At 41.6% G+C, this 26522-nt stretch overlaps 1 protein-coding gene across 6 annotated transcripts in view; it reads right to left on the bottom strand.

Annotated features, from left to right (window-relative positions):
- Positions 1–23512, bottom strand: part of LOC118775591 (glutamate receptor 4-like) — a 71188-nt gene extending 47676 nt beyond the window's left edge. For all 6 annotated transcript variants that reach the window (XM_036525578.1, XM_036525571.1, XM_036525577.1 and 3 more), the window contains exons 1-2: positions 23231–23512; positions 21981–22139 (exon numbers count right to left, since the gene is read on the bottom strand). In XM_036525578.1, coding sequence (XP_036381471.1) covers positions 21981–22139; positions 23231–23318 — 247 coding nt within the window. In that variant the 5' untranslated portion in view covers positions 23319–23512. The remainder of the gene's footprint in view (positions 1–21980; positions 22140–23230) is intronic.
- Between the last annotated feature and the right edge of the window lie 3010 nt (positions 23513–26522).

The following is a 26522-nucleotide window of genomic DNA, read 5'->3' as shown; positions in this document are numbered from 1 at the left end:
GGGAATGTAAAATTTTACATCAAACATGTTTCATGTCTTGCTGCAGGAATTTCATCCTTTCCCTTCACTTTAACTGTTATCTGCTGCATTCCTTTTTGGTGAAAGCCTGGTTCTCACAGCCTCCTTGCAGTGCAGTGTTTTTACACATGCTGGAAGCTGGTTCTTGCTTGAGATGCTGCTCCTTTTGTCACAACAACACTGAAAATAGATAAGGATATGGATCTTATTGCATCCATGTTGGGTTCATCTCATATGTATTAGCAGTCCACTTTGCTAAATCGAAAAACTGCAGCAAAAATTCCCCAGACATTCTGGTTGCAATGACAAATAAGCTACTGTGACAGAGCTGTGCCTGTTTACTGATGGTAGCTATAAAAATCAGTTAGGTGGCATGGCTTTGGCTTCAGCTGACTGAAATTAGACATACTGTGTTTTTAAGGGCATTAAGAACTCATAAGAAAGCAGCACCATGTTATAGTAATGAGAAACACATTACTCTCCGCTTTCTTTTAAATGGAATAACAAGCAACATTTCTCCAGGGAATCCCAGTATCAGTCTTAATGCATTCATATAAAAATTCTTCAAACTGTGAGAAAATGTTTATTTTTTTCATTTTTTAAGATGAATGTCTACCAGTGTTAAACATGATGTCATTACACGGAGAGAGGGCTGCAAATGGATCAATAATTTTGAAATGTTGCTCCTTCCTTTCCTTTTAAGGGGAAATTGTCTCATAATAAAACATGAAAAATTCTACTGTATGAATTCAATATGCTGTTAGGCTGAGACACAGAAATATCATCGATACACATAGCAAGCTAATTGCTGCTGATAAAGTGACCTGTTTTCAACAAGCCAATGCAGCAGTTCATCGCAGTTATCATTAACATAACAGATTAAGACAGTTAATCTTTACCATTTACAATGGGTTAAACGATTCTGTTTTTAATCATTATTTGCCCTTCCAATGAGGATCTATGTTATGACTAGTGTCGGTGGATGAAAACAGTAATAAAGCTTGACAGTGTAAAAACATTGAGCTACAATGTCTTTCTTTTAGTCATTTTATTTTGATCGCATTAAAGTGTCAGATTTCTTAACAGAGTCATCAGTCTACAACAAAGCTACTCAAGTAACCACAAAGGGAAAGGGAGAGGTTAACTGGTACAACAATTCATTCATCTACAATGTCACCTCATGTTTTGAATGTCCTACAACCATTCAGCATCAATCATTATTTATGCTGTAATTGAGAACCTGATTACTCTGTAGACTCTGTAGGTCTTTCACTTTATTCAAAACCACTCTTATTTAAATAAACTTATCCCCTGTGTCTGCTGTATGCAGGAGTTACACAACCTACCTGCTAAAACCCCACACTAATGCAAGTACCAAGAATTAATTTATTTGAATTTATTCATTGATTCATGCTGAAATGAAGCAAGGGAAACATAACTAATGTTAAAACGTAAGATCTGTGAAAAAAAGAGGATATTTAGTGTCCAATGTATGTCACATATCAAACATACATCACTATTTTGACTTCTTTAAATCACAAAGAAAGCGAATCCTTTATTTGAGCATATATTGTGAACTTATATTGTAAAATACAATAAAAAATGAACTGCATATATAAGTGTAATCATTTGTTTAAATGTCTGAGCGTTCTTATATCATCTTTATGATAAGCTATATATTAACTACATTACTTATTCATGAGGGAACACTTTAAGTAAATTTTAAATGTACTTCCTGTCTCACTGATTGTATGTACAGAACTGTGTTTGTGGTGCCTAACTCCACTCTCACTATGTTTAGACTGCAGAGAGGACCACCTCCACCCCAAACCCACACAGACTCATCCACTCAGCTGAACATTCTGACTGGCCCCCTTTCAACCCCCTTCCTCATGACTCATTTATATGTCACCATTTAAAGGCATTTTCCTTCATTCACGACCACTAAGTGTTTGGTGAATTCACGCTGACATTTTTCTCTCATAACTGTTTTTCCAAGCCGAGAATAAAAATATTCCACTGACTCACACAAAGGTCAGAAAAAAGTTGTAATTACCATGAATGATGATAAGGACCATAGCTCAGGTGTCAGCAATTTACCAATCCTGAACACGAAGTAACACAGAGAAGACATTTACATACTATATATAGGTTGCCTATGTAGTATTGGCTGTATATCAGTTGTATACGTAGTATCACTCTCTCAGGCTGAATAACTGCAATATACTGTTCCAAATACACATAAATGCCTTTAATCTTCCCTAAATGAACTGGTTTTCCAGAGAATCCTAAAAGGTATTCAAAGCCATCAATACAATATACTGTAAACACTGTTAAAAGAAGAAAGCCAGCTACAGTTTGTAACTTTGCTCAGAGAGCCAGCACAGTAGTCAGGTCAGAAGCAGCACCTCCCACGCTGTCTCAGCCAGTGGCTGTGATCTGCTCCTTCTGACTCCTCCACAAGCACAGGCTGAGCCAAGTCTGGCTGCCATTGGATTTAAGAGGCAGAGGAAAGCACTCTCGCGCAGCCAGGTGACGCTCAGCTCCAAGTGCAGCATGGCTCTACCAATCTGGCCCATTTCCGGTCCAAAGAAATAAGTGATGCTGAGTGGGCCAAGAAGAGGCTCTCCCTGCTACAGAGAAGATTGAGGATTTCTGGGAAAAGGAGGACAGCGCCTACTTTCTGCTCCATCACATTCTGCTATAGAAGAACCATTCCTAGAACTCCACAGTTAGCGTCATGAAGACCTTGAAGGAAAATTCAAACAAAAGGAGAGAGCATTCAGACACACATCAAGAGCAATTTCCACATTAGAAATTACAATGACACATCTGGCTGCTTTTTTCTCACTGAATAAATACAGAATAGAACAGAGGGGAGTCACGCTGTTCTTCAATTTATACAAAAAGAAGTTCCTCATGGCAACCAAGCAAATCAGATAAACCTCAGGTACCATCCCAACCTACATGCTATATTCTCTTTAAAAACACGTGATGTATTTCAAAGTTAAATGAACCCTGTTCTTTCACGACCCATTTTTGCGCAGCTGTAGAGATATGGGTAGGGTTTGTCTGTATTCCAATGAAAGAGCTTCTCACTTTATTATAACATAATGGCAATGTAGTGATAACATGGTGTTTATGTGTGAACATGTTTTCACACTGCGGTATTCTTTGATAGGCTTTCTGCATTGTACTTCAGATTATTTACTGAATAATAACAGTATAATGGAATTTATACAATTCGTAAGAGAACAATCTTAGTATTGAAAACGACCATAACTCATTGAATGCTGACCACTTAAATTTTTTAAACTTTTATGTGGGCTTATCGGACAACCTACTCTCACGTCTGTCTCTCTGCCCAGTTTGTGCAGAGAAGTTTGTAACATGAACCACGATCGGAGGCTGCTGCTATGAAAGTCTAGCGCTGACTGTTTTGTAGAAACAAATTCCTGTAGCTACTCTCTGTTTCACAGAGAGTATTGATCTTACCAAGCTTTTGGTGGCACTCCAGCCCTCAGTAGCAGAGATTTCAGAAAGAAGTTTTGAAGAGCCACCAGACAGCTTGTACTCCTGACCTCTAATGTGCTCAGTTGTGACGTCTTCATCCCTGCTCTGAGTGATCAAAGATTGTCTAAGAGACATAAGTGAATTCAAGACTGTTGTATCTGACTGGTAGTAGTCTGACCATGTAGTACTCTGGGTGCTTGGAAGAGCAGCATGTCTCATAAGGACATACTCTTGGGCAAATCAGAACGGAGGTTTCTTCTCCTGTGAGCCTCTACTTAGCAGCATGGCATAGTGGACAGAACGGTGCAAGGCACAACACTCATACTGTGCTCTGGTGCAAGGTACTTACTTTGCATACTTCTGTAAGAATAATCTACCTACATAAATGGTTAATATGAAATGCAAATGGAATAAAAGGATATCCTACCAGAGTTATCCATCTGATGGGTTGATCAGAGATATTCAATTGGCAGCTGTTTTGCACTAGCAGCCACCTCAGCATTCTTAAAGGCCAAGGGAAATGACATGGTACTTCATTTGGGGTGGCCAGTCATTATTGAGATATTTTTCTGCACGCAGTCCCAGTGCAGCAAGTTAAAGAGCAAGGAAGACCTCCTCCACACCCCTTGTTTCCTTTCAGCCTGTCTCTTTGTGTGCTTAAACTGCTCCTGACATCTCCCTCTTTCCCAGCATGCTGTTTGTCTGCCCCTTCCCATCCAATTTTAATCAACCTGTGTGTGTTGGGAGGGGGGGGGGGGGGGGGTGTTAAACACTTACACAAGCACAGAGGGCCTGAACATGTTTGTTTCTAGCAAACATGAACATGAACATCAGCATGAAATACAAGGAAATACAAGAGCACCAACACACATCAAAGAATGCAAGTGTGGTGGTACCATGTCCTTGTTAGATGGCAGATAAAAATTTAGTGATTTGTTAAAAGAGAAATGTCCATCATAAGAATAAGGAAACTTTGGCAACAAAATTTTGTTGCTAGAGGGCAAAAACAGTACTATGTTATGCCTATTAAGCTACCTATTTGGCTAGCAAGCAGAATAGTCAATATCAATGAGCCATACAACTGTTGAAATGCAAGTAATCTGTAACTGTTTCAGTTTTATTTGGTATACGTATGACAACCACCACACCCCTCCAAAAACTGTGGAGCAATATATTTTTGACCAAATCTGTCAAAATGTATCTCTGAAATGCCTGCATGTACTTTTTGTAGTAATGTGTAAACAACACATTCTACAATAACACTGCCTGCACATTTCAATAATGACTTCAGTTATTACTGCAGTCCCCATGTATGCACAATTAGACAGCACATCAAACTTTAGTGCCACAGATATTCAGCTACCAAGTAACACAGAGGGAGCCTGATACATAAGCAACATGATTGTAATTAATTATGCAGCAATTATGCCAACCTCTGTAATGCTGAGAAGAAAATGGTGCAGCTTTAGTTGCTTGTTCAATTTCAAATTCTAGGTCAACAAATTTAACTTGTTCTTTGTTCTTTGAACATTTTATTGTTTCATCATATTATCTGAACATTATTTGGGGTGGCAGTGTGGCATAGTGGTAAGGAGCAGGGCTTGTAAATAAAAGGTCGCTGGTTTGATTCCCCACTGGGCCATTGCTGCTCTCTCCTTAGGCAAGGCACTTAACCCACAACTGCCTTGGTAAATATGCAACTATATAAATGCATAACATGTAAAAATTGTAGTGGATGTAAGTGGCTCTGGATAAGAGTGTCTTTGCAATGAGCAAAGTTTGCATTTTTAAAATGCTGCACATATTTCCAAAAATGTAAACACCAATGCAGAAATCCATTCATATTAATATGAGTCCAGTTCAGTTAACCTCAATCAGAAAAGAAACTGCTACCTCCAAAAAGCTATATTGAAATAGTTTCATTTTTATTATTGCATAATTCTAACTGAATTATTTTCTGCATATAATAATGATGCCAGTGATCCCTTAGCATGTCAATGTCATAACAATATTTGAAATTATATAAAAAAACAACATCAATGAATTACAAACTTATTTTGAAGCAGGCAATTTATGGCAGCCTCACTGATTGTATTGACAGAGCTGGCTGCGGCCTGATGTTCCCTCCTGTCTATTTTTACCTACCTCTCTTTCTGCCGTCCCACATCACGGATGTGGGCTGTTTTAGGGCCGTGCTGAATCCTGTCTGTGAGTGTTAACAAGGCCCATTGACCAGATCTCTCCCTTCACCTATCACTCTACCGCACCTCACCACACACCACGCACCGCCCTGGGTGCTTTTTATTGGCATCATTATTTACCCATCAGACCCATTTTCCATCTCGCTTGCTCCCGAGATACAACTTGACTGTGGCGAAGGAGGAGGAAGGCAAAAGAAAAAGGAGAGCAGTGCGGAGCTGGAGGTAGATGCAGCACGCATGGTCTGCCTGCAGGCTTATCAGTGCCACTTGGGCCTGTGCTCCAGAGTGCATCTGGACCCGCGCCGAACAGCACAGCCCTGTCTGCAGTGGATTACTGTGGGTTTTTCTTTTTCTTTTCTGAAAGCTGTAGCCTTGTGATGGAGAGCTGTCTTAGCCAATGGGGGAGACTGTCAGAGTCGGCATGTAAACGGGACAGAGAGGGGAATGCCCTCATTGGGTTTTACAGACTCAAAGTAAAGCTGTAACAGAAATGGCATCTGAGTCTGGCTGAAATGGCCTCAGATGTTTATCTCTCTCTATCCCATCTGCAGACACCTACTGTACACATACATGTACCTTAAAAACTCCAGCTAGACATTTTTTACAATTGAAGATAAAGAATACTTGACCATTCACTGCAACGTCACCATAAAACATCTGGTTTGAACCATCACCCACTGGTAAAATGCAATGTTTCCCCCACCACTATTCAGACAGGACTGCCTTCGCACAACCACCATTAGCTAAAGAAGTTCTAATAATTTTACGATTTTGGACATTGACCTTTAATCCTTGTGACCATGATTGCTAATGTGCCACCAATCAATTGACTTTCCTTTCCCTGTTCTTGTGGGCTGAACAGAATCCCTGCACATGATGTTTAAGCAGCTTGCATGTTAAGTGGTTAGCTGTAAAATTGAAAATCAGTGATGATCAGTCTAAACTGTGATAGACTTGGAAATTATGTGGAGATTTATGTTACCGGGAGATGCTGAGACAACGGGAGTGACAGCGTATATTCATTAGAAGAGGCAAAAGAGTTTTGTGGTCTCTTGAAATTTTGTGTTTTTTGACAAAGTTAATGAGGATGTGGTCACATTTTCGAAATGGCTGTGATAAAGTCACCCAGCTTCTGCTGACAGGGAAAATACTCCACAATGTTCTCTCACTCTCTGAACACTCTTATCTATTTAGAGAGAATAGCTGATTCCTCTCTCCTCCTCCCCATTTTTCTGATCATGACAAAAGTAGTGATGAATTTTAAGCACGGGAGTCTCCCCCTTTCCACACATATGCACACAAAAACAATGTACAATTAAATGTACAGTACTCCAACATAAATGTAGCTTCTTTCGTTGGAAAACTAAAGTTGAAAACTTGGTTGAAAAACAGGAAGGTTACTGAGTAGAAGATCAAGAAGTGTTCCCCAGTCTCAGCCTCCCACAGCTTTCTCTCTCTAGCTGTCACTCTCCATCTTCCTCTCTCTCTCTCTCTCTCTCTCTCTCTCTCTCTCTCTCTCTCTCTCTGTCCTGCTCTTTTCTCTCTCTCTCCCTCCCTCTGGAGGACATGGTGGCCTCTTCGCCAGACTGTAGCAGGCTCTGCTGTGTGATAAGCTGTCCCGGCTGTGCAGAGGGTGAGCGTGCTCAGTGTGGATGCGCTCACAGCTCTCTCCGCTTCTGCCTGCGGGCTCTTTCAGTCAGCTCCAGCCAAAGCTCGGGTCGACAACCTCCTGCTCGCACACTCGCAGTGGTGGTAGTCAGACAGAGGAGACAGGGGAGGGGAATGAGCAGCTCGGAAACAACGAGGGACGGGGGGTTCATCAGACAACTAAAGAGACCAGCTGCCCACAGAGCTCTGAGGACCACATTACACTGACAAAGTATCTTCAGAGTTTCCCCCATGATTTTTGCAGGCCAAGCAGTGTCATGGCTGGTGGGTTGAGTTTTTGTGTGAAATTATGTGTTTTCAGGCCTCTGACTCAATTTGTATTAAGGGAACCTTGCCCATGACAATAAAACTCATGCCAGGGCAAACGAGTAAAAAGCAACAAAGCTCTAACAATGATCACAAGCCAATTAATTCTTGCCGACAGGTGCAGTTCAGGTCACAAACCAACAATCCTCAGGAGCAGATTCCTCGGCCCTGGCCACTTACCATACTTCTTGGAAAGCTTGTTTCACTGCGTTTCACACACAGTGCACAAAAACGCAAAGAGGGAATGGGCAGACCGTGGATGAACAGCGGGCTTGCTCTGCACAGATGTGGTAAGGCGATAGAGCAGTTTTTTTTCTACCCATGTATGTGGTAGAAAGAGGGATGTCTCTGTGTGCACTGGACCAACAGAGTGATGAAGTGAGCCTCGCTCACCCCTGCAGCTCTTTCCCTTGCAGTGGAGTAGAAGAGTTCACTGCAGTGGCTACTGAAATCACAACCGTCCCCTCTGATGACAGCAAGGCCTCAATCCCTCCTGCTTGTACTTTTACCATAACAGTCAACACAAACCGACAGAAGGCCCCCTGTTGCCAGCTACATGTGCACTGCTCCTTCTCTGATCATCCCTGATCCCTCCATTTCTCTGTTGCTCCACTTCCATCCCTTGACTTTTTTCAATCCCTCACTACTCTGTCTTGCTATCACTCCAGTATCTCTGCATTACTCCATCTGTCTATCAGTCTATCACTTTGAACATGGAATGGCATTTGCAGACAAACACGGATCTGTGCTTTCTCTTGAGAAGACATCCAGAGGATCTTTCATTCATGCCCTTCACTGTGCTTTCCGGGTGTTTCTCTGATATTAGACTGATTCCTGCCATTACATCCAACCTGTCATTATTCAGCTCAGGGTTTATTTTTGTCATTCATAGCTTTACATTGTTTGCCAATAATCTATTGGGAGGCCTTGACACTCTGAGGTAAAGTTCACTTTCCATCAGAGCTTTGCTTATTCAGTGCAGCTGAGATTCCAGCTCTCACACTCCAGGAAACCCCCATTACCAACCCAGCCTTATGTCAAATGCAGTCTGATTCCTGGACAAAGGGTACAGGGTACAGGGTACAGTATATTACACTGCCTAACACCCACGTATCCAATATGCCTTTTCTCAATCTAATATTTTACTATGACTACAATGACTGCTGGGAGAAATTATGTTTCACACCCAAAAGACTGGTGTATTGTAAAATGGAAAGTAAAATAAATCCCAGTAGACACTAATGTCCATCTAACAGAATATAATTGACCAATTATCATGGTAAATAGTCACTCTGAGTAAAGTACAGTGAGGATGATAGTGTGATGCAAATTCCCTCATGGATTAGGCAATTTCATTGGCCCAAAAATGAGGCTTCAGTAAGATATGCCTGTAGGTGGTATGTGTGTGTTCGTGCTTGCATGCGTCGGTGAATGTAGCCCAAAAAACACAGAGCTGAACGAATAAACCCGTCATTGCTAACTGTAGTATGGCAGCAGCAGAGTAGAGCAAGGGCTGATCATGTGACCAGAAAGTTGCTGTTTCAGATTCCAAGAGAGAAAGTGCCACTGCCCTCCTTGAACAAGGACATAATGTGAGAGAATAATGATGAGTGCAAATCAAGGAATGTAGGCAAATGTAAGATATGTAAGTCATCATGGACAATTACATAATAATAAGGGTGATAGAGAGAGAGAGGGGGAGAGAGAGAGAGAGAGAAAGAGAGAGAGATAGAGAGAGCACAGCACAGGGAGTCACACTGCAGAGGCTTTCATCACCAGGCAAGGGAATAAACAAACAAGAAAGACATATGGAGACAAAGGAGAGAAGGAACACAGAGCAGGTGCACAGTGTGAGCATAATGAACTCATTACAGCAAGTGGAGGGCAGGATCTCTCCCTGCTGGGGAGAGCTCTTCATTCAGTGGAAGGGGTATCGAGCAGGGCTTTGCTCACGCGCGCACGCATCGTGCTGCACAGGGTGGAATTCATGTCTTACCAGCAGCACCCCTGGGAGGTGTCAGTGCCATTCTGCCCATTCTTTGATAGGCAGGTATGTATAAGGGGTATAAAGATTGTGGGCTCCTTCCCTAGGTGGGACTCGCAGATAGTAGTGGAATAATAGTAAAACATACATGTACACGCCCCGGGGCAACCTGCACACTTCAGAGACAAGACAGCTCAACATGCTGACCCTCTTCAGTCCGCAGACACAGGCTAATGACTGTATGGTGGGACCCTGAGGTCAGTCCAGTTTGCACTCATTATTATTCTCACGCATTATGTCCTTGTTCAAGGAGGGCAGTAGCACTTTCTCTCTTGGAATCTGAAACAGCAACTTTCTGGTCACATGATCAGCCCTTGCTCTACTCTGCTGCTGCCATACTACAGTTAGCAATAACGGGTTTATTTGTTCAGCTCTGTATTTGTTGGGTTATATTCACAGACGCATGCAAGCACTGCGTCTGTGATTTGCCAGTGACTTTGCAGGAAAGATGGGACAGAGAATGCACAAAGACAGGTTAGCCCTGCCCATCAGTAGAAATAGCACAATGACTTTGCTCACTGTGACGAATGCTTTATGACTAAGTGAACATACTTATTTTAAAAAGGATTGTGTCTCTGTGCTTTGGCTGTGCATTGCAATGCAATTTCCAAGGGCCTTTTTGTCCTTCAGAGAACAGGATTCAAGCATTATGATATAAAACAATCACTAACTTGATTTTATCTCATCTCTTTCTGTCCTATGTGCACATCCTGCTTTTAATTAGTCCAAAATTCAAAACGGCCCTGCTGTGCTCTGCAGCAGTGAACAGCACGTGTTCATCACTCTCAACCTGATCTGTGGTACTGCATGAAACCACATCCAGGGAAGTCCTCTTCCTGATCAAACAGTTTCCCGCATTGCACGTAACTCAGCACGACATATGACAAGAGAATACGTACCATGGTTACCTAATCAACATTAGCCCAACATAAACACAAAGCATTTGGGATGGTGTGCATCTAACATTAAACCTACATGTTCATGCTAAAGCAGAAGCATTGTGATGAGTGAACTCCTCTCTATAAATATCCATCAGGAGCAGACAGTGTGATTGTGACCTTGTTCCAGTATGTGACCAGTTCTATTACAGCACTATATCCAATGTAATTTATCCCTCCTGCTTAATATGTTCACCTGACCATGGATAGCACACAGCCTCTGGGTACCTAAATCTTCATTCAGGGTCCATTCTGGTCTGGTGAACAAATCCAGAACCCACTGATCTCTTGATTGACAAGCAAATGAGAACATAAGACAAGTACATGCACATGTACAAGCAGATACACACAGACACACACACACGCACACACACACATACACAGGCACGCATCTGCGATGCCTGTAGGCATACACAACATTCACCAATGTGACCCAATTGCCCCGTTAATGTGGAGGTACAACCTTCCATCCACACCCCCTCAGGGCTTGACTAAACCATTTTATTAGCTGTCTCCATGGAAACCCTATGTGTACACTACTTGCTAGCCTACATTCCCTACCTGCTGTCACCCAAGGCCCAATGTTGGGACTGTATGTATCCCTCACTTAATCCTAGGACTGATATACTCTGTACACACTTACATTGATTACCTGCTCAGGCAATAGTGCCATATTTCATTCTTTATTTGTCACACTGTCCACTTATACAGCTGTGTTTTCACTGGGCCAATTACCTGTATACAAAGTCACGACCAATGGAACAGGCACACAAAGGATGTATTATGGGAGGGCCCAGAAGTGTTGGGGGTCCCCAATGAACTGTTAATGCCACTCACGTAGTTAACACTGTACTGTGGCTTTATCCCTAAATGTTTTTTAAAGAGCCCAGAATCTTTTGATGAGAAACTAATCACATGCACATCAATGCTATTGCACAATAATAATACTCAAGAATTCTATAATCGATAATATTGCATAACGTACCTAGAGCATCATCACAACACTTCTCTAAGAGCATAGCTATGATTTTACCTGATACAAAAAGACATATTTCTTAAAAGTAAACATATTTCTTAAAAAATAAAAAAACATATTTCTTAAAAAAAATTCTTAAAAATTTCATAACTTAAAGTATCAGATATTTTGTAATGTTTACATTTGCAATGACTAAAGTACCATAAAAATGACGGCATCAGCACATTTTTTTAAATGCTGCCACAAATGATCCAATATTGCATTGTTTACATTTGTTATTAGGCCTACTACCAAAATCACAGTGCATGGGCTAGGCTTCAAATGTGTTCAAATCCTAGTGATGCCACTCGCTAATGTGGTGGGAGACCTTATGCAAGACTCTAATAAGTTGGTTTTGGTGCACACATTGAAATTGTAATTAACCCATCATCACTGTATGTAGCTCACTAAGAGCCAATTAACATTGTTATAAAAATAAAAGTTCAACCTGCAAAAGGCCCCATCCCGATCTTTGAGGGTAGACCCAAGAATTTTGCGATACACCACTGACCACAATGATAGAGCCCTGCCTTCTGTGAGGTGAACACGTTACACCAAACAGGGAAAGAACTACAGGCAACAACTCCTGTGTGATTCACCCAACCCATGGTTTTCAGAATTGCAACCATCTAGGTCAATTGAATCATCAGGGTTTACGCTGTTCACAGAAAGACTGTCCTGAAGACAGCCTGTAGGGCTCATTATGATGCACGCTACTGGTCAGAAAAACAGAAGCGAACAAGCGAGCAGCATATCTGCATGATTATGTACAGATTATAACCTTAACTTAGAGTAAAAACTCAACATTGGACTGAGTCAGAGATACTGCGGTATGGAACCTCATGCTGCAGGAGTCAGCCAATGGGTTCAGCCAATCAGCGGAGAACAGCAACCCTCTTGTCCAAATGAACTTTTGAAACAGGCACATGCAAGGTGTCATACTAAATGAGGAACCCTGTATTTCTATACAGCAAAACTCCCCCAAGTCCTGAGCCTAAATTCTTTCTTTTCCAGGAGCATGCTGCTTCTGTCCCAGTGACTCCAGGTGAAACGTTGGAGGCTAGGCAGGAGCTCAGGGAGGAATACTAGACTTTGAAAGTGTCCTCCAGAAAACATCAGCTGTAACGTGTGCTTCATTAACCATCCAAAGGCATCCCTCAGTGAGAGAGGGAGACTGAGAGAGAGAGAGAGAGAGAGAGAGAGAGAGAGAGAACAGAGAGATAAAGAGAGAGAGAGAGGAGAGAGAGAGAGAGAGAGAGCGCGAGAGAGAGAGAGAGAGAGGAGAGAGATAAAGAGAGAGAGAGGAGAGAAATAGAGAGAGAGAGAGATAAAGAGAGAGAGAGGAGAGAAATAGAGAGAGAGAGAGAGAGAGAGAGAGGTGAGAGAAATAAACAGAGACAGAGAGAGAGAGAGAGAGAGAGAATCATCCTGACAAAGCAGGTTACAGAGGACTGTCATGGCCTCCTGCTGTGGTGTTTGCATTTGCAAAACATTTCAGCATCATCTTGCATAGTGAAATGTGCTTCTCTGGCCCTCCTGACTGCAGTCTGTGCAGCTGTGAAATCTAAGACCGAATGACTGTAGCTTGGCTTTCAGCTCCTGAACCATATCATTTTACGCTCAGTATGCAGTCAAAAGTGATGGCTGTAGGAGTCACAGTGGATATTCCTGAAGCCATCACAAAAATGGCGGATATCCTCTTTACTACACAGGTCACAGAACTTGGCTCTTGGAGTGGAGGTAATGCTTTTTTTTTGTTCACAGTTTCAGGTATAAACTGAGAAGCCTTTTTCACTCCCAGGTGCATGTTATTAATATTCTGAATTAGTGAAATTTGCACTGTCATTCAAGCATGTTCATATTTACTGAATATAAAAAGTCTGTATTGTATAAAGCGAAAAGCATTGTGGGGAACTGTAATTCAAGAGCTTTCAAGAATGCAGTTGGACACATGCAGAGAGCATGAAAATGAATTAGTGAGAATGTGAATGAATAGACACTTTACTGTCAAGATAAACAAAGTGCAGCCCTGAAAGCTCAGAATTAGGCCGGTACAAAACAACACAATTAAGCACATGCCCACACTACTGAAAAAACACAAACAGCCTACAGCACTCTGACTGTGATGTGAGGAAGGCAAAGTGCCTCCATCCTGCTCTCTCTGTGTCTCTACCAGATCTGTCCCCAGCTTTTTTTCTCAGCTGATCTGTGAGTGTACACATCAGAACATACTGTACATCCCCGGGCACTCCACACAGTGGAATACAGACCCTGTGTAGGAAATGGGGATTAACAACATGTCAATACGCTACACGGACCCCAGTTGGAAGAGTTTTCACAGAGATGCTAACCCTGCATGACCACTGGGTGTGTGTTCAGGTAACAGCCATGCTGCATCTTTTTATGGAGCCCTTTTTTGTAAACTGATAGATTCTGGGCTTTCACAAAATGTCTCTCCCAGGAGGGGATATCCCCAGTAATTTAATCTAATTGCAAGGTCAAGCAGTAAAGTCCCAGTGCAGTCAAAACCAGCAATTCCCTTGTTTATAATGATTATAACAGTATAAGATAAGAATATAATACTGTGCGACACTGAATCAACATTATTATGCATGTGAGTTATGCATCTGTATCTAAAAATACAGACTCAATTCCCAGTCTTTCTGATGACAGGGGATTGAGCTCAGAGTGTTTATGTTTGCAGAAAAAATATTTAAATAATTCACATCCATAAGGGACTGTCCTGCTTTCTGAGTATGATACAGTCATGAATTCGTTCAAAGGGTGCCCTAAACACAAACAACACTTTACTGTGACAATTTGATAACAAACTGTTCGGCGATATAAAAATGTCCATTGGTGCTGCTTATGCCAGGGGTGGCTTCAGGGTAAAGGAAAATAGTGAGAAAATCAACCTAGACCTGCAGTGAAAATGAAAAAGAACAGTCGTCACCTCAAAAGAATATTATTGTGAATCACTTGTTTTGCATTTAATGTTCAGATTTGGACAAACCATGACACTTGTACTTGAAACTGATCAGCCCAGGTATGATACAGAGTCAATTAACATAGACTGGCTTACCACTGTGATGAACTTCAGATTCTCCTCAGTGTCACCTTGCAGGGTCTGGAAGTGATGTCACTGTAAATGGTGGTAGTTTTCAAATAATGGAATGTATTGTAATCTGTACAAAACTACCAGCATGTCTTATTCTTGGTGGCTGAGATGGAAAAACTGGAATAGATGGTTTGTTTCATATAGATCCATGCTGTGCATATCCACTGACCAATACATTATCTAGATAGGCCACCATATTCACTGATCCCACTACATCTGCCAATGCACACACTATAAAAATCAGTGAATCTGTGAAGCATCTCTGCTGCACTGATCTAAATAAAAGAGACCAGAGGGGTTTGTTCTTTCATTCATCTACTCTAGGCAGCCAACTCTAACAAAAGCTGCTTCTGAGCTTGAAGGCACTGGTGGTAAACTGTGCAGGAGTGTTTCCCTGAATCCCTGCGGTATTTGTAAACTCACTAAGCTCTCTGACAGCTTAGTTGGCCATGGCACAGGAACCTGATGAAACTGGATCAACCCGGTGTGGACCCGGTCTGGTTTCTCCAGAGAGCTGCTAAGTCAGGGAAAGAATAACAGCACAAGTTTTTTATTTTTCAGCTCTTTATTTTTATGTCTCATGTCTCTTATGTCTCCAAGCACATGAAAAAATGTTCTTTGTTTCTTTTTGACAAAATATTTACTGAACTTGCACCACGGTAGTTTCAACGCTCAATTGACAATTGATTTGACAAACTGATCTCAATACTAAGATGTGTTTTCATGCTTGACCAAAAAAATATGGTTTTCATGCCCAAATGTGTTCTTTTGTTTTTTACATGTACGTCTTATTGAGCAGCGGTCAAGAAGGCCATGTGCCTGCAAAAAAATCTGTGATTCCCCTGACCTATCACTTTGCCATGCAACTGTATCACTTAAATCATTGAGCTGACATAATTGTGAGTGAGCCTTAGAAAAATAATGGGAGATTCAATACTGAGGCTTATGTCTGTTACATTCTATAAGCATGATTCATAGTTTTTATTGAGTTCACTTCAGACTCAATGATCAGTGTTCTGTCTTAGTTATAGACATTTGTTGTCAAATACAAAATTTCATTGTGACTGAAAAGGAGCAGTTTTTCAGTTTACTGACCTGTGGCTCTTCTGTGGGTAGCTCATCTATGGGTAAACAACACTGAGATTACATGTTCATCACAGAGGGCTGTCATTTTTTGCCAATTGGATGAATTCTGTTTACTTATTCTAGTCAGACTTGCATTTCTTGTCTGGCCACTGATGACTGCAGTCGGATGATCAATACACTACCAATGCCCTAGTGAGCAGGATTAAAATATTCTACAAATGTGCACGTTGTAATGCCAGGAGAAATGCTTGGGTCACATTTCAAGATGCCTCAACTTTGACATGCCAGCTGTGGATAATATGCAAAGTACAGTTAAACAGTAGTGTGTACCTCTTCTCTATTAGGCCTACTTGCTGGGAATGGAAAAGACAAAAATGCCCCCCTTCTAAAATCTTCAAATCTATCTATTTAATTTACCCACACACTATATCAAGTTTGATTCCTTGTTAAAAAAGACATTATCAATGTCGGGTTCAAGTGTGTGAGATACTTGCTATTGCCATTGCAGGAAGTGCTGCTTGGGGTATGCCTTCCTGCCATTTTTGTGATGTCCACGTCACATCATTCTCATTTTTGGAGAATGTTTACAAGACATATTTACTAGGAAAACTGACAAAATTATGTAATGTGCAGAGCAGTTCTCGCCTACCTCGCCTTGAGAAATAAAATGACCAGCATGTTCATTAAATCTGAATTATTACCGATAGCAGACAAAACTGACAGCATGTCCATGTTCAGTAGTGAATCATGTGTGTGGTGAGAGAAACTGAACTGAGATCTGAAGTATCCTTGTAAAAATATGTGTGAATTGAAAAACCTCAAGCTGCATTGATCTGGTAGCATACGAGATGGCACTTTTTCCCCCGTGGGATAAAGTAGTTCTGGGAAATGTATTTATAGAGAAATCACACTGTGTCTTCTCAGACCCCATGCAAATGCTCATCCTTCCAGGCAGAGTCTAAATAAACATGACACGAGTGGGTTCAGTCTAGGCCTTTTGCATAACCAGACAGCACCACGGGTGGAGGACTGTAACCCTTGAGGTTTGCACATACAAGGGATACGTGGCTCATTCCCGCAGGACTCTTGCACTGCAAACTCTTTGCATTTTGCAATCACTTTAAGTTAGTTGAAAAGCACATATAAACAAGTGTGTGACAACTCCAGATACATACAGATTTTGTTACGTGTGATGAGTTCAGGGAATGGTCATGTCTGTGTTTATCAGGATGTAGCTTCCAGTTTTTACTTACTTGACCGCTTGGGCTGTGCCAGAACCATGGACAGGGATTGATAAGAATGCCTGCTATTCTAAAGCCTTTAAGAATTCTTTTCAAGATCTATCCCAATATCATTCACATTACCATGATGTAATTATTATTATTGATTACACAAAACTGTTTTATTGTTTGTCAGTGTTTTCAGGAATATATATTATTCAATATAATTTTATACGGGCAGCAGTGTGGTGTAGTGGTAAGGAGCAAAGCTCATAACAGAAAGGTTGCTAGTTGAATTCCCCACTGGGGTACTGTTGTTGTCCTTTGAGCAAGGTACTTAACCTACAATTGCCTCGCTAAATATCCAGCTCTATAAATGGGTAAATATTGTAACCAACATGTATGTAAGGTGATCTGGATAAGAGCACCTCTGGAAAATGACAATAATGTGATGCAATTTTGGGATAATACTATAAATAATAAAGCATATCGCACACATACCATTGAAGATTAGGTACATCTGCCTGACTGCAGCAATACCACATACCATATGCCAGGGCTAATGAAAGAGGTTGTAAATAATGAATTAATATAATAAAATAACGAAATATTTTAAATATGGTATGCATACTTTTATAATGCTGACAATTAACTATCATTTTCCAGGAGCCCTGTGTGTTAGTGCTTTGGTCCTTTAGCTGAAAAATGGTAGAACAAAATAATTAAAAGTGTATGTGTATGACAGGTGGCAAAATACAGTCCAGATGAGTCAGATTTCTTTTAACCCATTACAGTCCAGAGAATACTCACAAAAGGAGCAAAAAACAGTCAATCAGGTAGGAGAAGAGACACCTTGAGCATGTAGTTTGAATAAACTTCTGTAAGTCAGCACTCTTTGTGACAAACACACACACAGTGTAAGTTTTGAGGTGGAAGGACAGTTCAAGGTGTTGCGAACAAATCTTCCCATGGAGAAAATGTCTGGATCTTTAGAAGCTTTGATCATTTCAGTTAAAGACCTACTAGATAGAGGTGACTAGAATAAGAAAGTCCAACTGAAATTGCATACTAGGACATACTCACGCACACACACACACACACACACACACACACACACACACACACACACACACAGTATTATCCGATCACTCAGACGCACAGAGATCAGGCAGGACCTGAGTATGATAGCGAATTCATTAACACTAGCGAGACTGAATGGAGGAAAGTGGGCTGAAAAAGAATAGGCAGTGCCTTTGTGTGAATAAAAAGCCGAGAGAGGTATATGGAATACGGACAGAGACACATGCATGGACACAATCATCATCCTCCCCCACGCACTCATCTCTCTGTATATCTCCCTTAATCACAATCCGAATTTTCCTCTGTTTATTCAGCCATCACCTTGGCCTTCCATTGAGGTGGTTTCCTTGTTTCATGGATAACATGTTTCTATATCAGGTGTACATGTGTGTTTTGATGCAGAAGTCCAGAGGATGTTTAGCTATCCTTCCTATTAGACAGCACATAAATACGAAATGGTCAGATTCTGAGCCTTTGGATATGTGTACCACAGACCACGTCTCCCCTCCTGCACTCTGAACAACCCAGCCTACAGTCATCCCAATAGTAGAAACTCCCCCAGCTGACATGCAGGACATGGATCTAGACAAAACTCAATGGCTCACGTAATAGGTCAACACTGAGGCAACATTAACCTGCTTTCAAGGCTCCATCATGACTAATATTTGCCTTCCAGAGAGCAAGAAAGAGAGAGAGAGAGAGAGAGAGAGAGAGAGAGGAGAGAAACAGAGAGAGAGAGAGAGAGAGAGTGAGAGAGAGAGAGCGAGACATAATGACAAAGGAATGAAAAGACAGAGACAGAGAAGGGAAAGGAAGAAAGGAAGGGGTGCAGATTCATCTACGCCTGGAGCAGCACACCTTGCAGACTGACAAAGAACACCGAGGAGGGGAAAAAAACAGCAGAACAACAATTTTTATCCTTTATCCTTTAATTAGATTGGAAACGGTGACAGGGAGATGAGCCGGACTGATCCTGGGACTGAGGGGCGCGCTCAGCACAGTTCCATTCGATTACACGCTTCCCCGCGTCCTGCGGCCATCAGATCCATTGATCCGATCATGGATTGCGCTCCGAATTCGCTCGGAGGGACACACAGCATGTTCGTTCATTTGTTACTTATTCACTCCATGCGCCGGCAATCATTAGAGGAGGTGGGTGTGTTTTTTTCCTCCTCTTTTAATGGAGGCTTTTAAACCAGAGTTCAGGGCTGGCAGAAGATTCCTAACATCACAATCACCATGCCCTCCTGATTAAACTCTCAATGGGGTTCACCCACTGTGAGTTGTTCACAATCAACTCCCAGTTAATTCGTCAGTGACATGAGCATATAAACCACAGCACCCATAAACCCCTAAACTCTTTCTTTGATTTCCTTTGCTTAAATCCCTCCTGCCTGCCTATTCCTCCTGTGTCTTTACCTTCAGGTCAGGGCTTCAGAATGTATTTCGGTTGTTTGGCAACTGCCAGGAACACGACCCCCATGTACACACCAAGCCAAAGAACATAAACTACTAATGTGATGTTTGACACAAATATTTTACTTTTCTTAATCCTGTCAATCAATGTCATAACTTACGTTTTGAGATTTCTACTCTAGCAAATACATTTATTCAAATCCACGGCAGAACATGTGGAATACTTATACAAACCACATTGATGGGTGGCACAGAGTTAACGCATAGCTCAATATTTCAGCACCCCCACGGCACTGTGAAAATGAGTCCTGTGAGCCCTGTGAACCTCTCACTACAGCCTGTATCACACAGACACAGTTCTGGTTAAAACTGAGCACATGACATTATTTCTGCTGGGGTGGTGTGGGGGCTGATGTTCACACAGTGATTGTATTTAAAAGTACGACCAGCACCTGAGTCAACAGAACTGTCACACCACAAACACACTTCTTCATGCGTTTCTCTTCATTCTCCAGCATGCCATCCTCTGAGACAAGACGTCTACTATACAAGTAGAATGCATACAAATAACATCGCTGTTTATAATCAGTTTACATTTTTTGGAAAATTATACTGATGGCATATGACTAGTCACACTGGAATAAAACAAACTGACTCATAAATGCTATATCCAACCAGACGTTTTGCATGAGTTATAGCTTTGAGGACAACAAGTAAGCGTTCCTTCAAGGCCCAGTGTTGCGCAGCTCAGCCACATACTCATTAGAGGTTAAGACATTTAAGACTTCTGAGATTATACATAGCTTTGGGCTTAATAAATCTGGGGTTATGCACCCTCACACGTCAAAAAGATTCTTCCAGGTCTTTAGCATACATCAACATTACTTGTATGTTTTTGTTCTGTACCTGCTCATCAGTTTGAATTTGTGCATTTGTCTGGTCATTTTAGTTACCACTGAGCTTTAATAGACTCTAATGGCAATCTAAAACAGCAACCCAGATCTGTGCTCTTAGGACTCCAAGAACATGAGCACAAAGGTTCTGATGACCTCCAATTCACAGTTAAAAAATACAGTTCACACCACACAAACAAAAGGATTTCTCATGATTCCCCCAATCAAATAATGTTTTCCTCTAAGCTAGGGGAGAGGAAAATTTGGCAGTGGTGAACATGGGGAAATTGTGCAGGGATCTTATGTGAAACTGGCTGTTAAAAAGGTGCCACGCTTTCTGACCTTTCCGTGCTTCTGCAACCAGGAAATCCTCAAGGTCAGAGTGTCCCTTTTTAGAACATCACTCACCCACGCACATTCTGCGCTTGATTTAGCCATTGATTTTCTCATACCACACCGTAGATAAAAAAGAAAAGAAATTGCTCTGCCTTTATTTGTTCTTATTGACCCCGGAGATGACGAACGATTGGGACAGACTCCTGAATTCACAGATCAACCTGTCACTGTGAGCGTCTCCCCCTCCGAGGGATAAAATGACCACTAGGTTAAAGAAAGAAAAAACCGGCGGCACATCGGTCGCAGCGTAGGTGACTGAGTAGCGAGAGTTCACTCGGTCCGACATTGATGAAAGCCACCGCCGTGTGACAGGGCGCGGGGGCGTGAGGGAGAACCCACCCAGTGACCGAGCCGTGGTGACCTCAGGGAAGAGCAACCGTGAGAATGATGGGACGTGACAAAGGCCTGAACACAGGGGTGGGGGTGGGAGGTACAGCCATTGCATGGCGTCATTTAAGAAGTCACTATCCGCATGGATCCACACTGCCTGGGGCACATCTGAATTCACTCTGCCACAAGCCCTGCTGCTATTTTTACTCTGAAAGACCAAAACCAAGGGGCCACCAGTGACTGCTTTCAAACAACAATGACGGAATTAGCCTGCATTGCTGAGCACTACAAATTAAAAACATGCTCAACCAACCATTCACACACTTACACACACACGCAGACACATACACACACAGACAGCAACCATGCTAAGAACAGACGGTGCCTTTCTTTTGCAGCTGGAGGCAAGACCAAGTGAGAGAATACATTTGCTGTGAATGCATGTCAATGATTCCACTGTATGCAATGGCATCATATCTCAGACACCAGCTGGGAGAGATGCAGGGAGTATCCAAGAGACAGTATTTCAGATGAGACAAAGTCTGGATGCATTTAAGCCTTTAGCAGCTCTGTACCTCTCAGAGGTCCTGACAGAGAGGTGCCTACATGCTTGCCAAGTTAGCAGGTGCCATGATCAGTGACCTCTCACTGTCACTGCCACAGCCCACCATGCTACCCTACCACCACCATCACAGCAATGTAATCACGCGCATGAACGCTACCACCAGGTTTACTCACAGGCATTGGTCACAGCGAAGCTGTTGGCTGTTTCAATGTTGTCCACATGAGGGACCAGGTTGAAAGGTGCTTCAGAGGCATTGGGGCTGGTGTTGTGCAGAAAGATTGCTAAACGAAACGCAGTGTACTCCTGATCTGTGTTTCGGATGAACAGTCCACCTGCAGAGACACAGAAGACAGTGAGAAAGAGCGAGAAGGAGAGAGAGAGAGAGAAAGAGAGAGAGGAGGAGAGCAAGGACGTGAGAGAGAGACATGTCTTGCATAAGGCATGGATTTCACATGCCTCACACCAAAGGACTGCTTTGCACATAAAAATGAACTGTAATGAATGTCACATTTAGTTGCCCTGCATTCCTGACACCTCATTTTAAAGGCAGTCAAGGAGGGACAGTATAAATGGAATGTAATCAACTGAACTGACTTCAGCCACTAGTAAAATGTGGAAATTAATGTTTACGTCAGACCAAGACTGGCCAAATGTAACGATTTTTCAAGTTATGATTTATGTGCATAAAATTGCAAGCTGCATTCCAACATGTATTTATACAGCCAAGTGTTAAGGCTGAATTGCTTTGCAAATAAAACGTCGAATAAATGAGGGTTTGTGTGAATTCGGAAAACCATACTGAATCTGTGAAGTTTATCTGCAGCTCCTTGAGACGTGCCTGGCAGAGTCAGCGACCGGAATCTCATCAGAGCAGCGTCTTTGCTACCTCACAATAAATGATGCAGTGCTAGAATACATTAATCCGGCTCCCGCAAAAAAGAGGAAACACGAGGCTAACTATCATACGATATACTGAAAACGCCCTAAATCAAACCGATGCATAGGACAGATCGTATATGAACTTTCATGGGAGCCCATCAACGATGCCTGTTACAGGCAAAGCATCCCGTCAGAGACTACCGATAAGAATGCTGCAGTGACGCTTTAAAACGAAATACATTGCTAGGAAAAAGCATGCTTATTCATATACGAGTTTAACACAGCAACACATAAAACAAGTAAATGCTGTTGGACTTAAAACTTTGCGACAAAAGTGAATTAGCACATATAGTCAATTTGCCTCTTTTAAATCGATCTTAATCCGATTCATGCTCGCTGCACTCTGTGTAATAAGGAAATATTCTCGAGGACTCCTAATGACCCAGTGTATCAGTCACTTACAAACGAAAAAGATCATAGCGCATTTCCAGTTCCTTAAATATAGCAATCCAACTCAATTGTACATTTTATAGCTATCACTTACCAATCTGAACGCTGCTCGGGAAAGCGCCCATTGTCAACCCACAAAAGCCAGAAAATAGCAAGAGAAGCTGTCTACAAGTAATCCTCATTTTGTTCAGTTAAAAACTGTTGAGAGACATTGAGGATGGTGACGCACGGAGAGAGAGAAAAAGGGAGAAACCGACTACTAGCAATCCATCCCGGGTGTTTTTCCCCGCAGTGCCCACGGACGCTGGTGTGGATCCGTCCGGTGGTAAATGTTACATGCAAGATGGGGGAAAGTCACCAGTGGTGGGCAGTCTAGCGGCTGCCTGCATGGAGGGAGATGAGACATGCGCTTTCTCTCGACCCTCACTCAGTAGCTCGCTTGCCCCCTCCCCCTTCCTCGCTTCCCTCAGATTTTTTTTTTTTTTTTAATTTTATTTTCCAAAGCTTTGCTGTCTTTTCGGACTCTTTGCTGCTGTCCTATCCACACAGTGACGTTGAAACAGTTAAGTAAATGGATAGGCTTATCTCTGCGACTGAGGTCTGTTTTATCAACTGCTGAGGTGGTAGTGGCAGTATTGCCGCTATTTTAGTTACAGCATCTGTGCTGCTTGACTGAGTTTTTGATGGAATTATCTCGCTGCTGTAATGCTCATTTCGATTTCTGGAGCACAAACAGCTCAAATCCTACAAACTGCATGCAGACCCTGTGCGGGATATGTATTACCGCTACACAAACACACTACTAAGCAGCAACTTTAATACACACATTATGATTTGTCACGATGTAAGGCTTTTTTTGTGAACCGTATGAATTTCCTCTTTAGCACTGGAATAATGTAGGGAGAAGAATTAATGCAGTCACACACAATTTAAAAACATGCCAAATAATGACAAATATATAAAATATCAGTTATGATTTTATGATGTTCCGCATGGTTTGCATGTACATTTAGCTTCAGTCAACATGTTAATGATGTGCAAATTTGGTCTATCTCTTACACACACGCGCGCGCACACACACACACCATATGACTTAATTGATCTGAATTACTTATGCAAAACCTCATTGCCATGTTCCATAACATATGCAGGAATTACTTTCAATGAGTCAACCAGCTCAGGCACACAGCCACACCTCTATCAAATGTCATATTCATTTCATTAACATTATATCAATGGTGCGCTCGCAAAATGTCTGGCATGACATACACGGAATCACACCTCTGCTTTGAGTAATTTATTTTACTTTTCTTTCTCTTGAAAACCACCAGCTCTGGAAAAATTCAGTATCTTAGAAATCAATTACTGCAATGTGCTTCCTAGCAGAACGTTTTATTAAGGCTGTGTTATCGCACACGGCTGCGATATTGTTATTTTTCTACGATTTTCCTTTTGTGGTAATAGACTCACACAACATGCTGAGAGAAATGACACAAATCTCCAAGGTAATGAAATACAGCCACAACGCCCGAAGCAGCTGTGTCCTTTCACCAGTTTTATAGTCTGACCCTTATGTTAACGGTAAAGTGGCATACAGAGTGGAGGGCAGGGTATTGGGGCTCCAGCGCGAATAATCGCACTGATCGCTGGGGTCCTGGAGCTCACATTAGGCTCTCGCTAATGCAGCTGTATATAAGACGCGACACTGCGGCAGTCTTAGAAATAATCAATCATATTTAAGTAGAAGATCCTTTAAGTTAAATAGGATCGACCTAATTTGATATTTAAATATTTGACTTAAACAAAATCAATAAATAGGGTACATTTAACTCTTGCAGACTTCTCTAGCCTAACGACGGTACATAAAACTTTTGTTTACAATGCAAATCTATACTATACTGCACCTGCCTGGAGCATCGCCTTACTAGTGACATAAACAACTTAATGCTTCAGAAATGTTTCCACATGTCTGCATACATTTCTGGATTTGGTTTTATGCAAAATTTTCAATGAATTTATACAATTCAGCTGTCTTCATGATGGTATTTTTTTGGTCTATAAGGTTTTAAAACAATTGATTTTACCAAAAGACTTTGGCAAGACTTAGTGAGCCAACTTGCACTATGTCCAGGAGCGGAGATGAACAACTTTGTCCCAATGCACATTATGAGAAATCATAACATGAAAAGACCATATCTGGGATATGACATCAGGAGGTGAATTAGCTCGGAGAAGGCTCGGAGAACCAGCATGCAGGTGCACTACTGGGAGCAAGGGGTGGGCGTGTGGGATGGGGATTGGTCATCTGGTCAAGGTTAGTACCCATATGGGATCATCCTTCACACTGCAGTATCAATCCCAGATAAAATACAGGCATATCATGTTGCTGAAAGACTTCTGATACATTATAAGAACAGCCTTAATGTACTGAGATGGGAAGTCATAAGGATGCTTGGAGGCCTAGCTTGTCTCTGTCTTAAAACAGATGATTATGAAACAGGAAGGGAAAAGAGTTTAGATAGCTACAATGTCATAAAATACTGCTGCTGGCAATATCATATACATTACCCTTCCTTGTATGTCAGGCTGAACATGTTGAAAATGTTTTTATCAGTCTTTTCCTGTCTTTCAATTCAGGTGCCGTTTTTTTCACTCCCTGTTTGGAAGCTGCTTGGGCCTTTGCACTCTGCAAGGTCTGACTTCTGCTTATGCAAGATCATTTCTATTTGCATGTTAATGTCAGACTGTGTGGCATTTCATCACAAAAAAAACAAAGGAACAAGAGAGCTGATGAGATAAGGGTTGTAGGGTTGTGGACAAAGAGAATAAAATTGTAACAGAGCTTTAATTCACCACCATTGCTGATATGTTGCCTTAGTGGTGTTACCATGCTAGAAGCAGTTTAATCCAATAATATAGTTTTAAATGGTTCATGGAAACAGTTTTAAACATAAAATACTACTGATTATACTTGCTGTTCATTCAAAAATGGCAACCACCATTGTCGTACCAATATGGCCTTCATACTGTTCTAATCTTGGAAACAGAAAAAGGTGTATTTTGTCAATTATGGTATCTATCTGGGATCATGACACATTCAGGAAGCATTCAGGCCTTGTTTAAACACTACTCAGTACAGCAAATCAGTACAAAATCATGTGCTAGTATGTCCCCAGTAACCACTACCATGGGTACAATGTTTCAACTAACTACTTAAGCAATAGGAAACTCCCTGTATATAAAATGTAATGTACAGAAGAGTAAACATTTCTGGAAAATAAATGAAAAGATTTGAAACATTACCTAGAAATTTTCTTGTGTTAGAATTTAATTTCCAATATTTAATAAGATAATGTCAGTATTTATACCTTTGTGACGAGATTTGT

This window comes from Megalops cyprinoides, chromosome 3, assembly GCF_013368585.1.
Source record: "Megalops cyprinoides isolate fMegCyp1 chromosome 3, fMegCyp1.pri, whole genome shotgun sequence".
Lineage (NCBI taxonomy): Eukaryota > Metazoa > Chordata > Actinopteri > Elopiformes > Megalopidae > Megalops > Megalops cyprinoides.
Note: the sequence above shows the minus strand (reverse complement) of the source record. Positions and strands in the feature narration are given on the sequence as shown.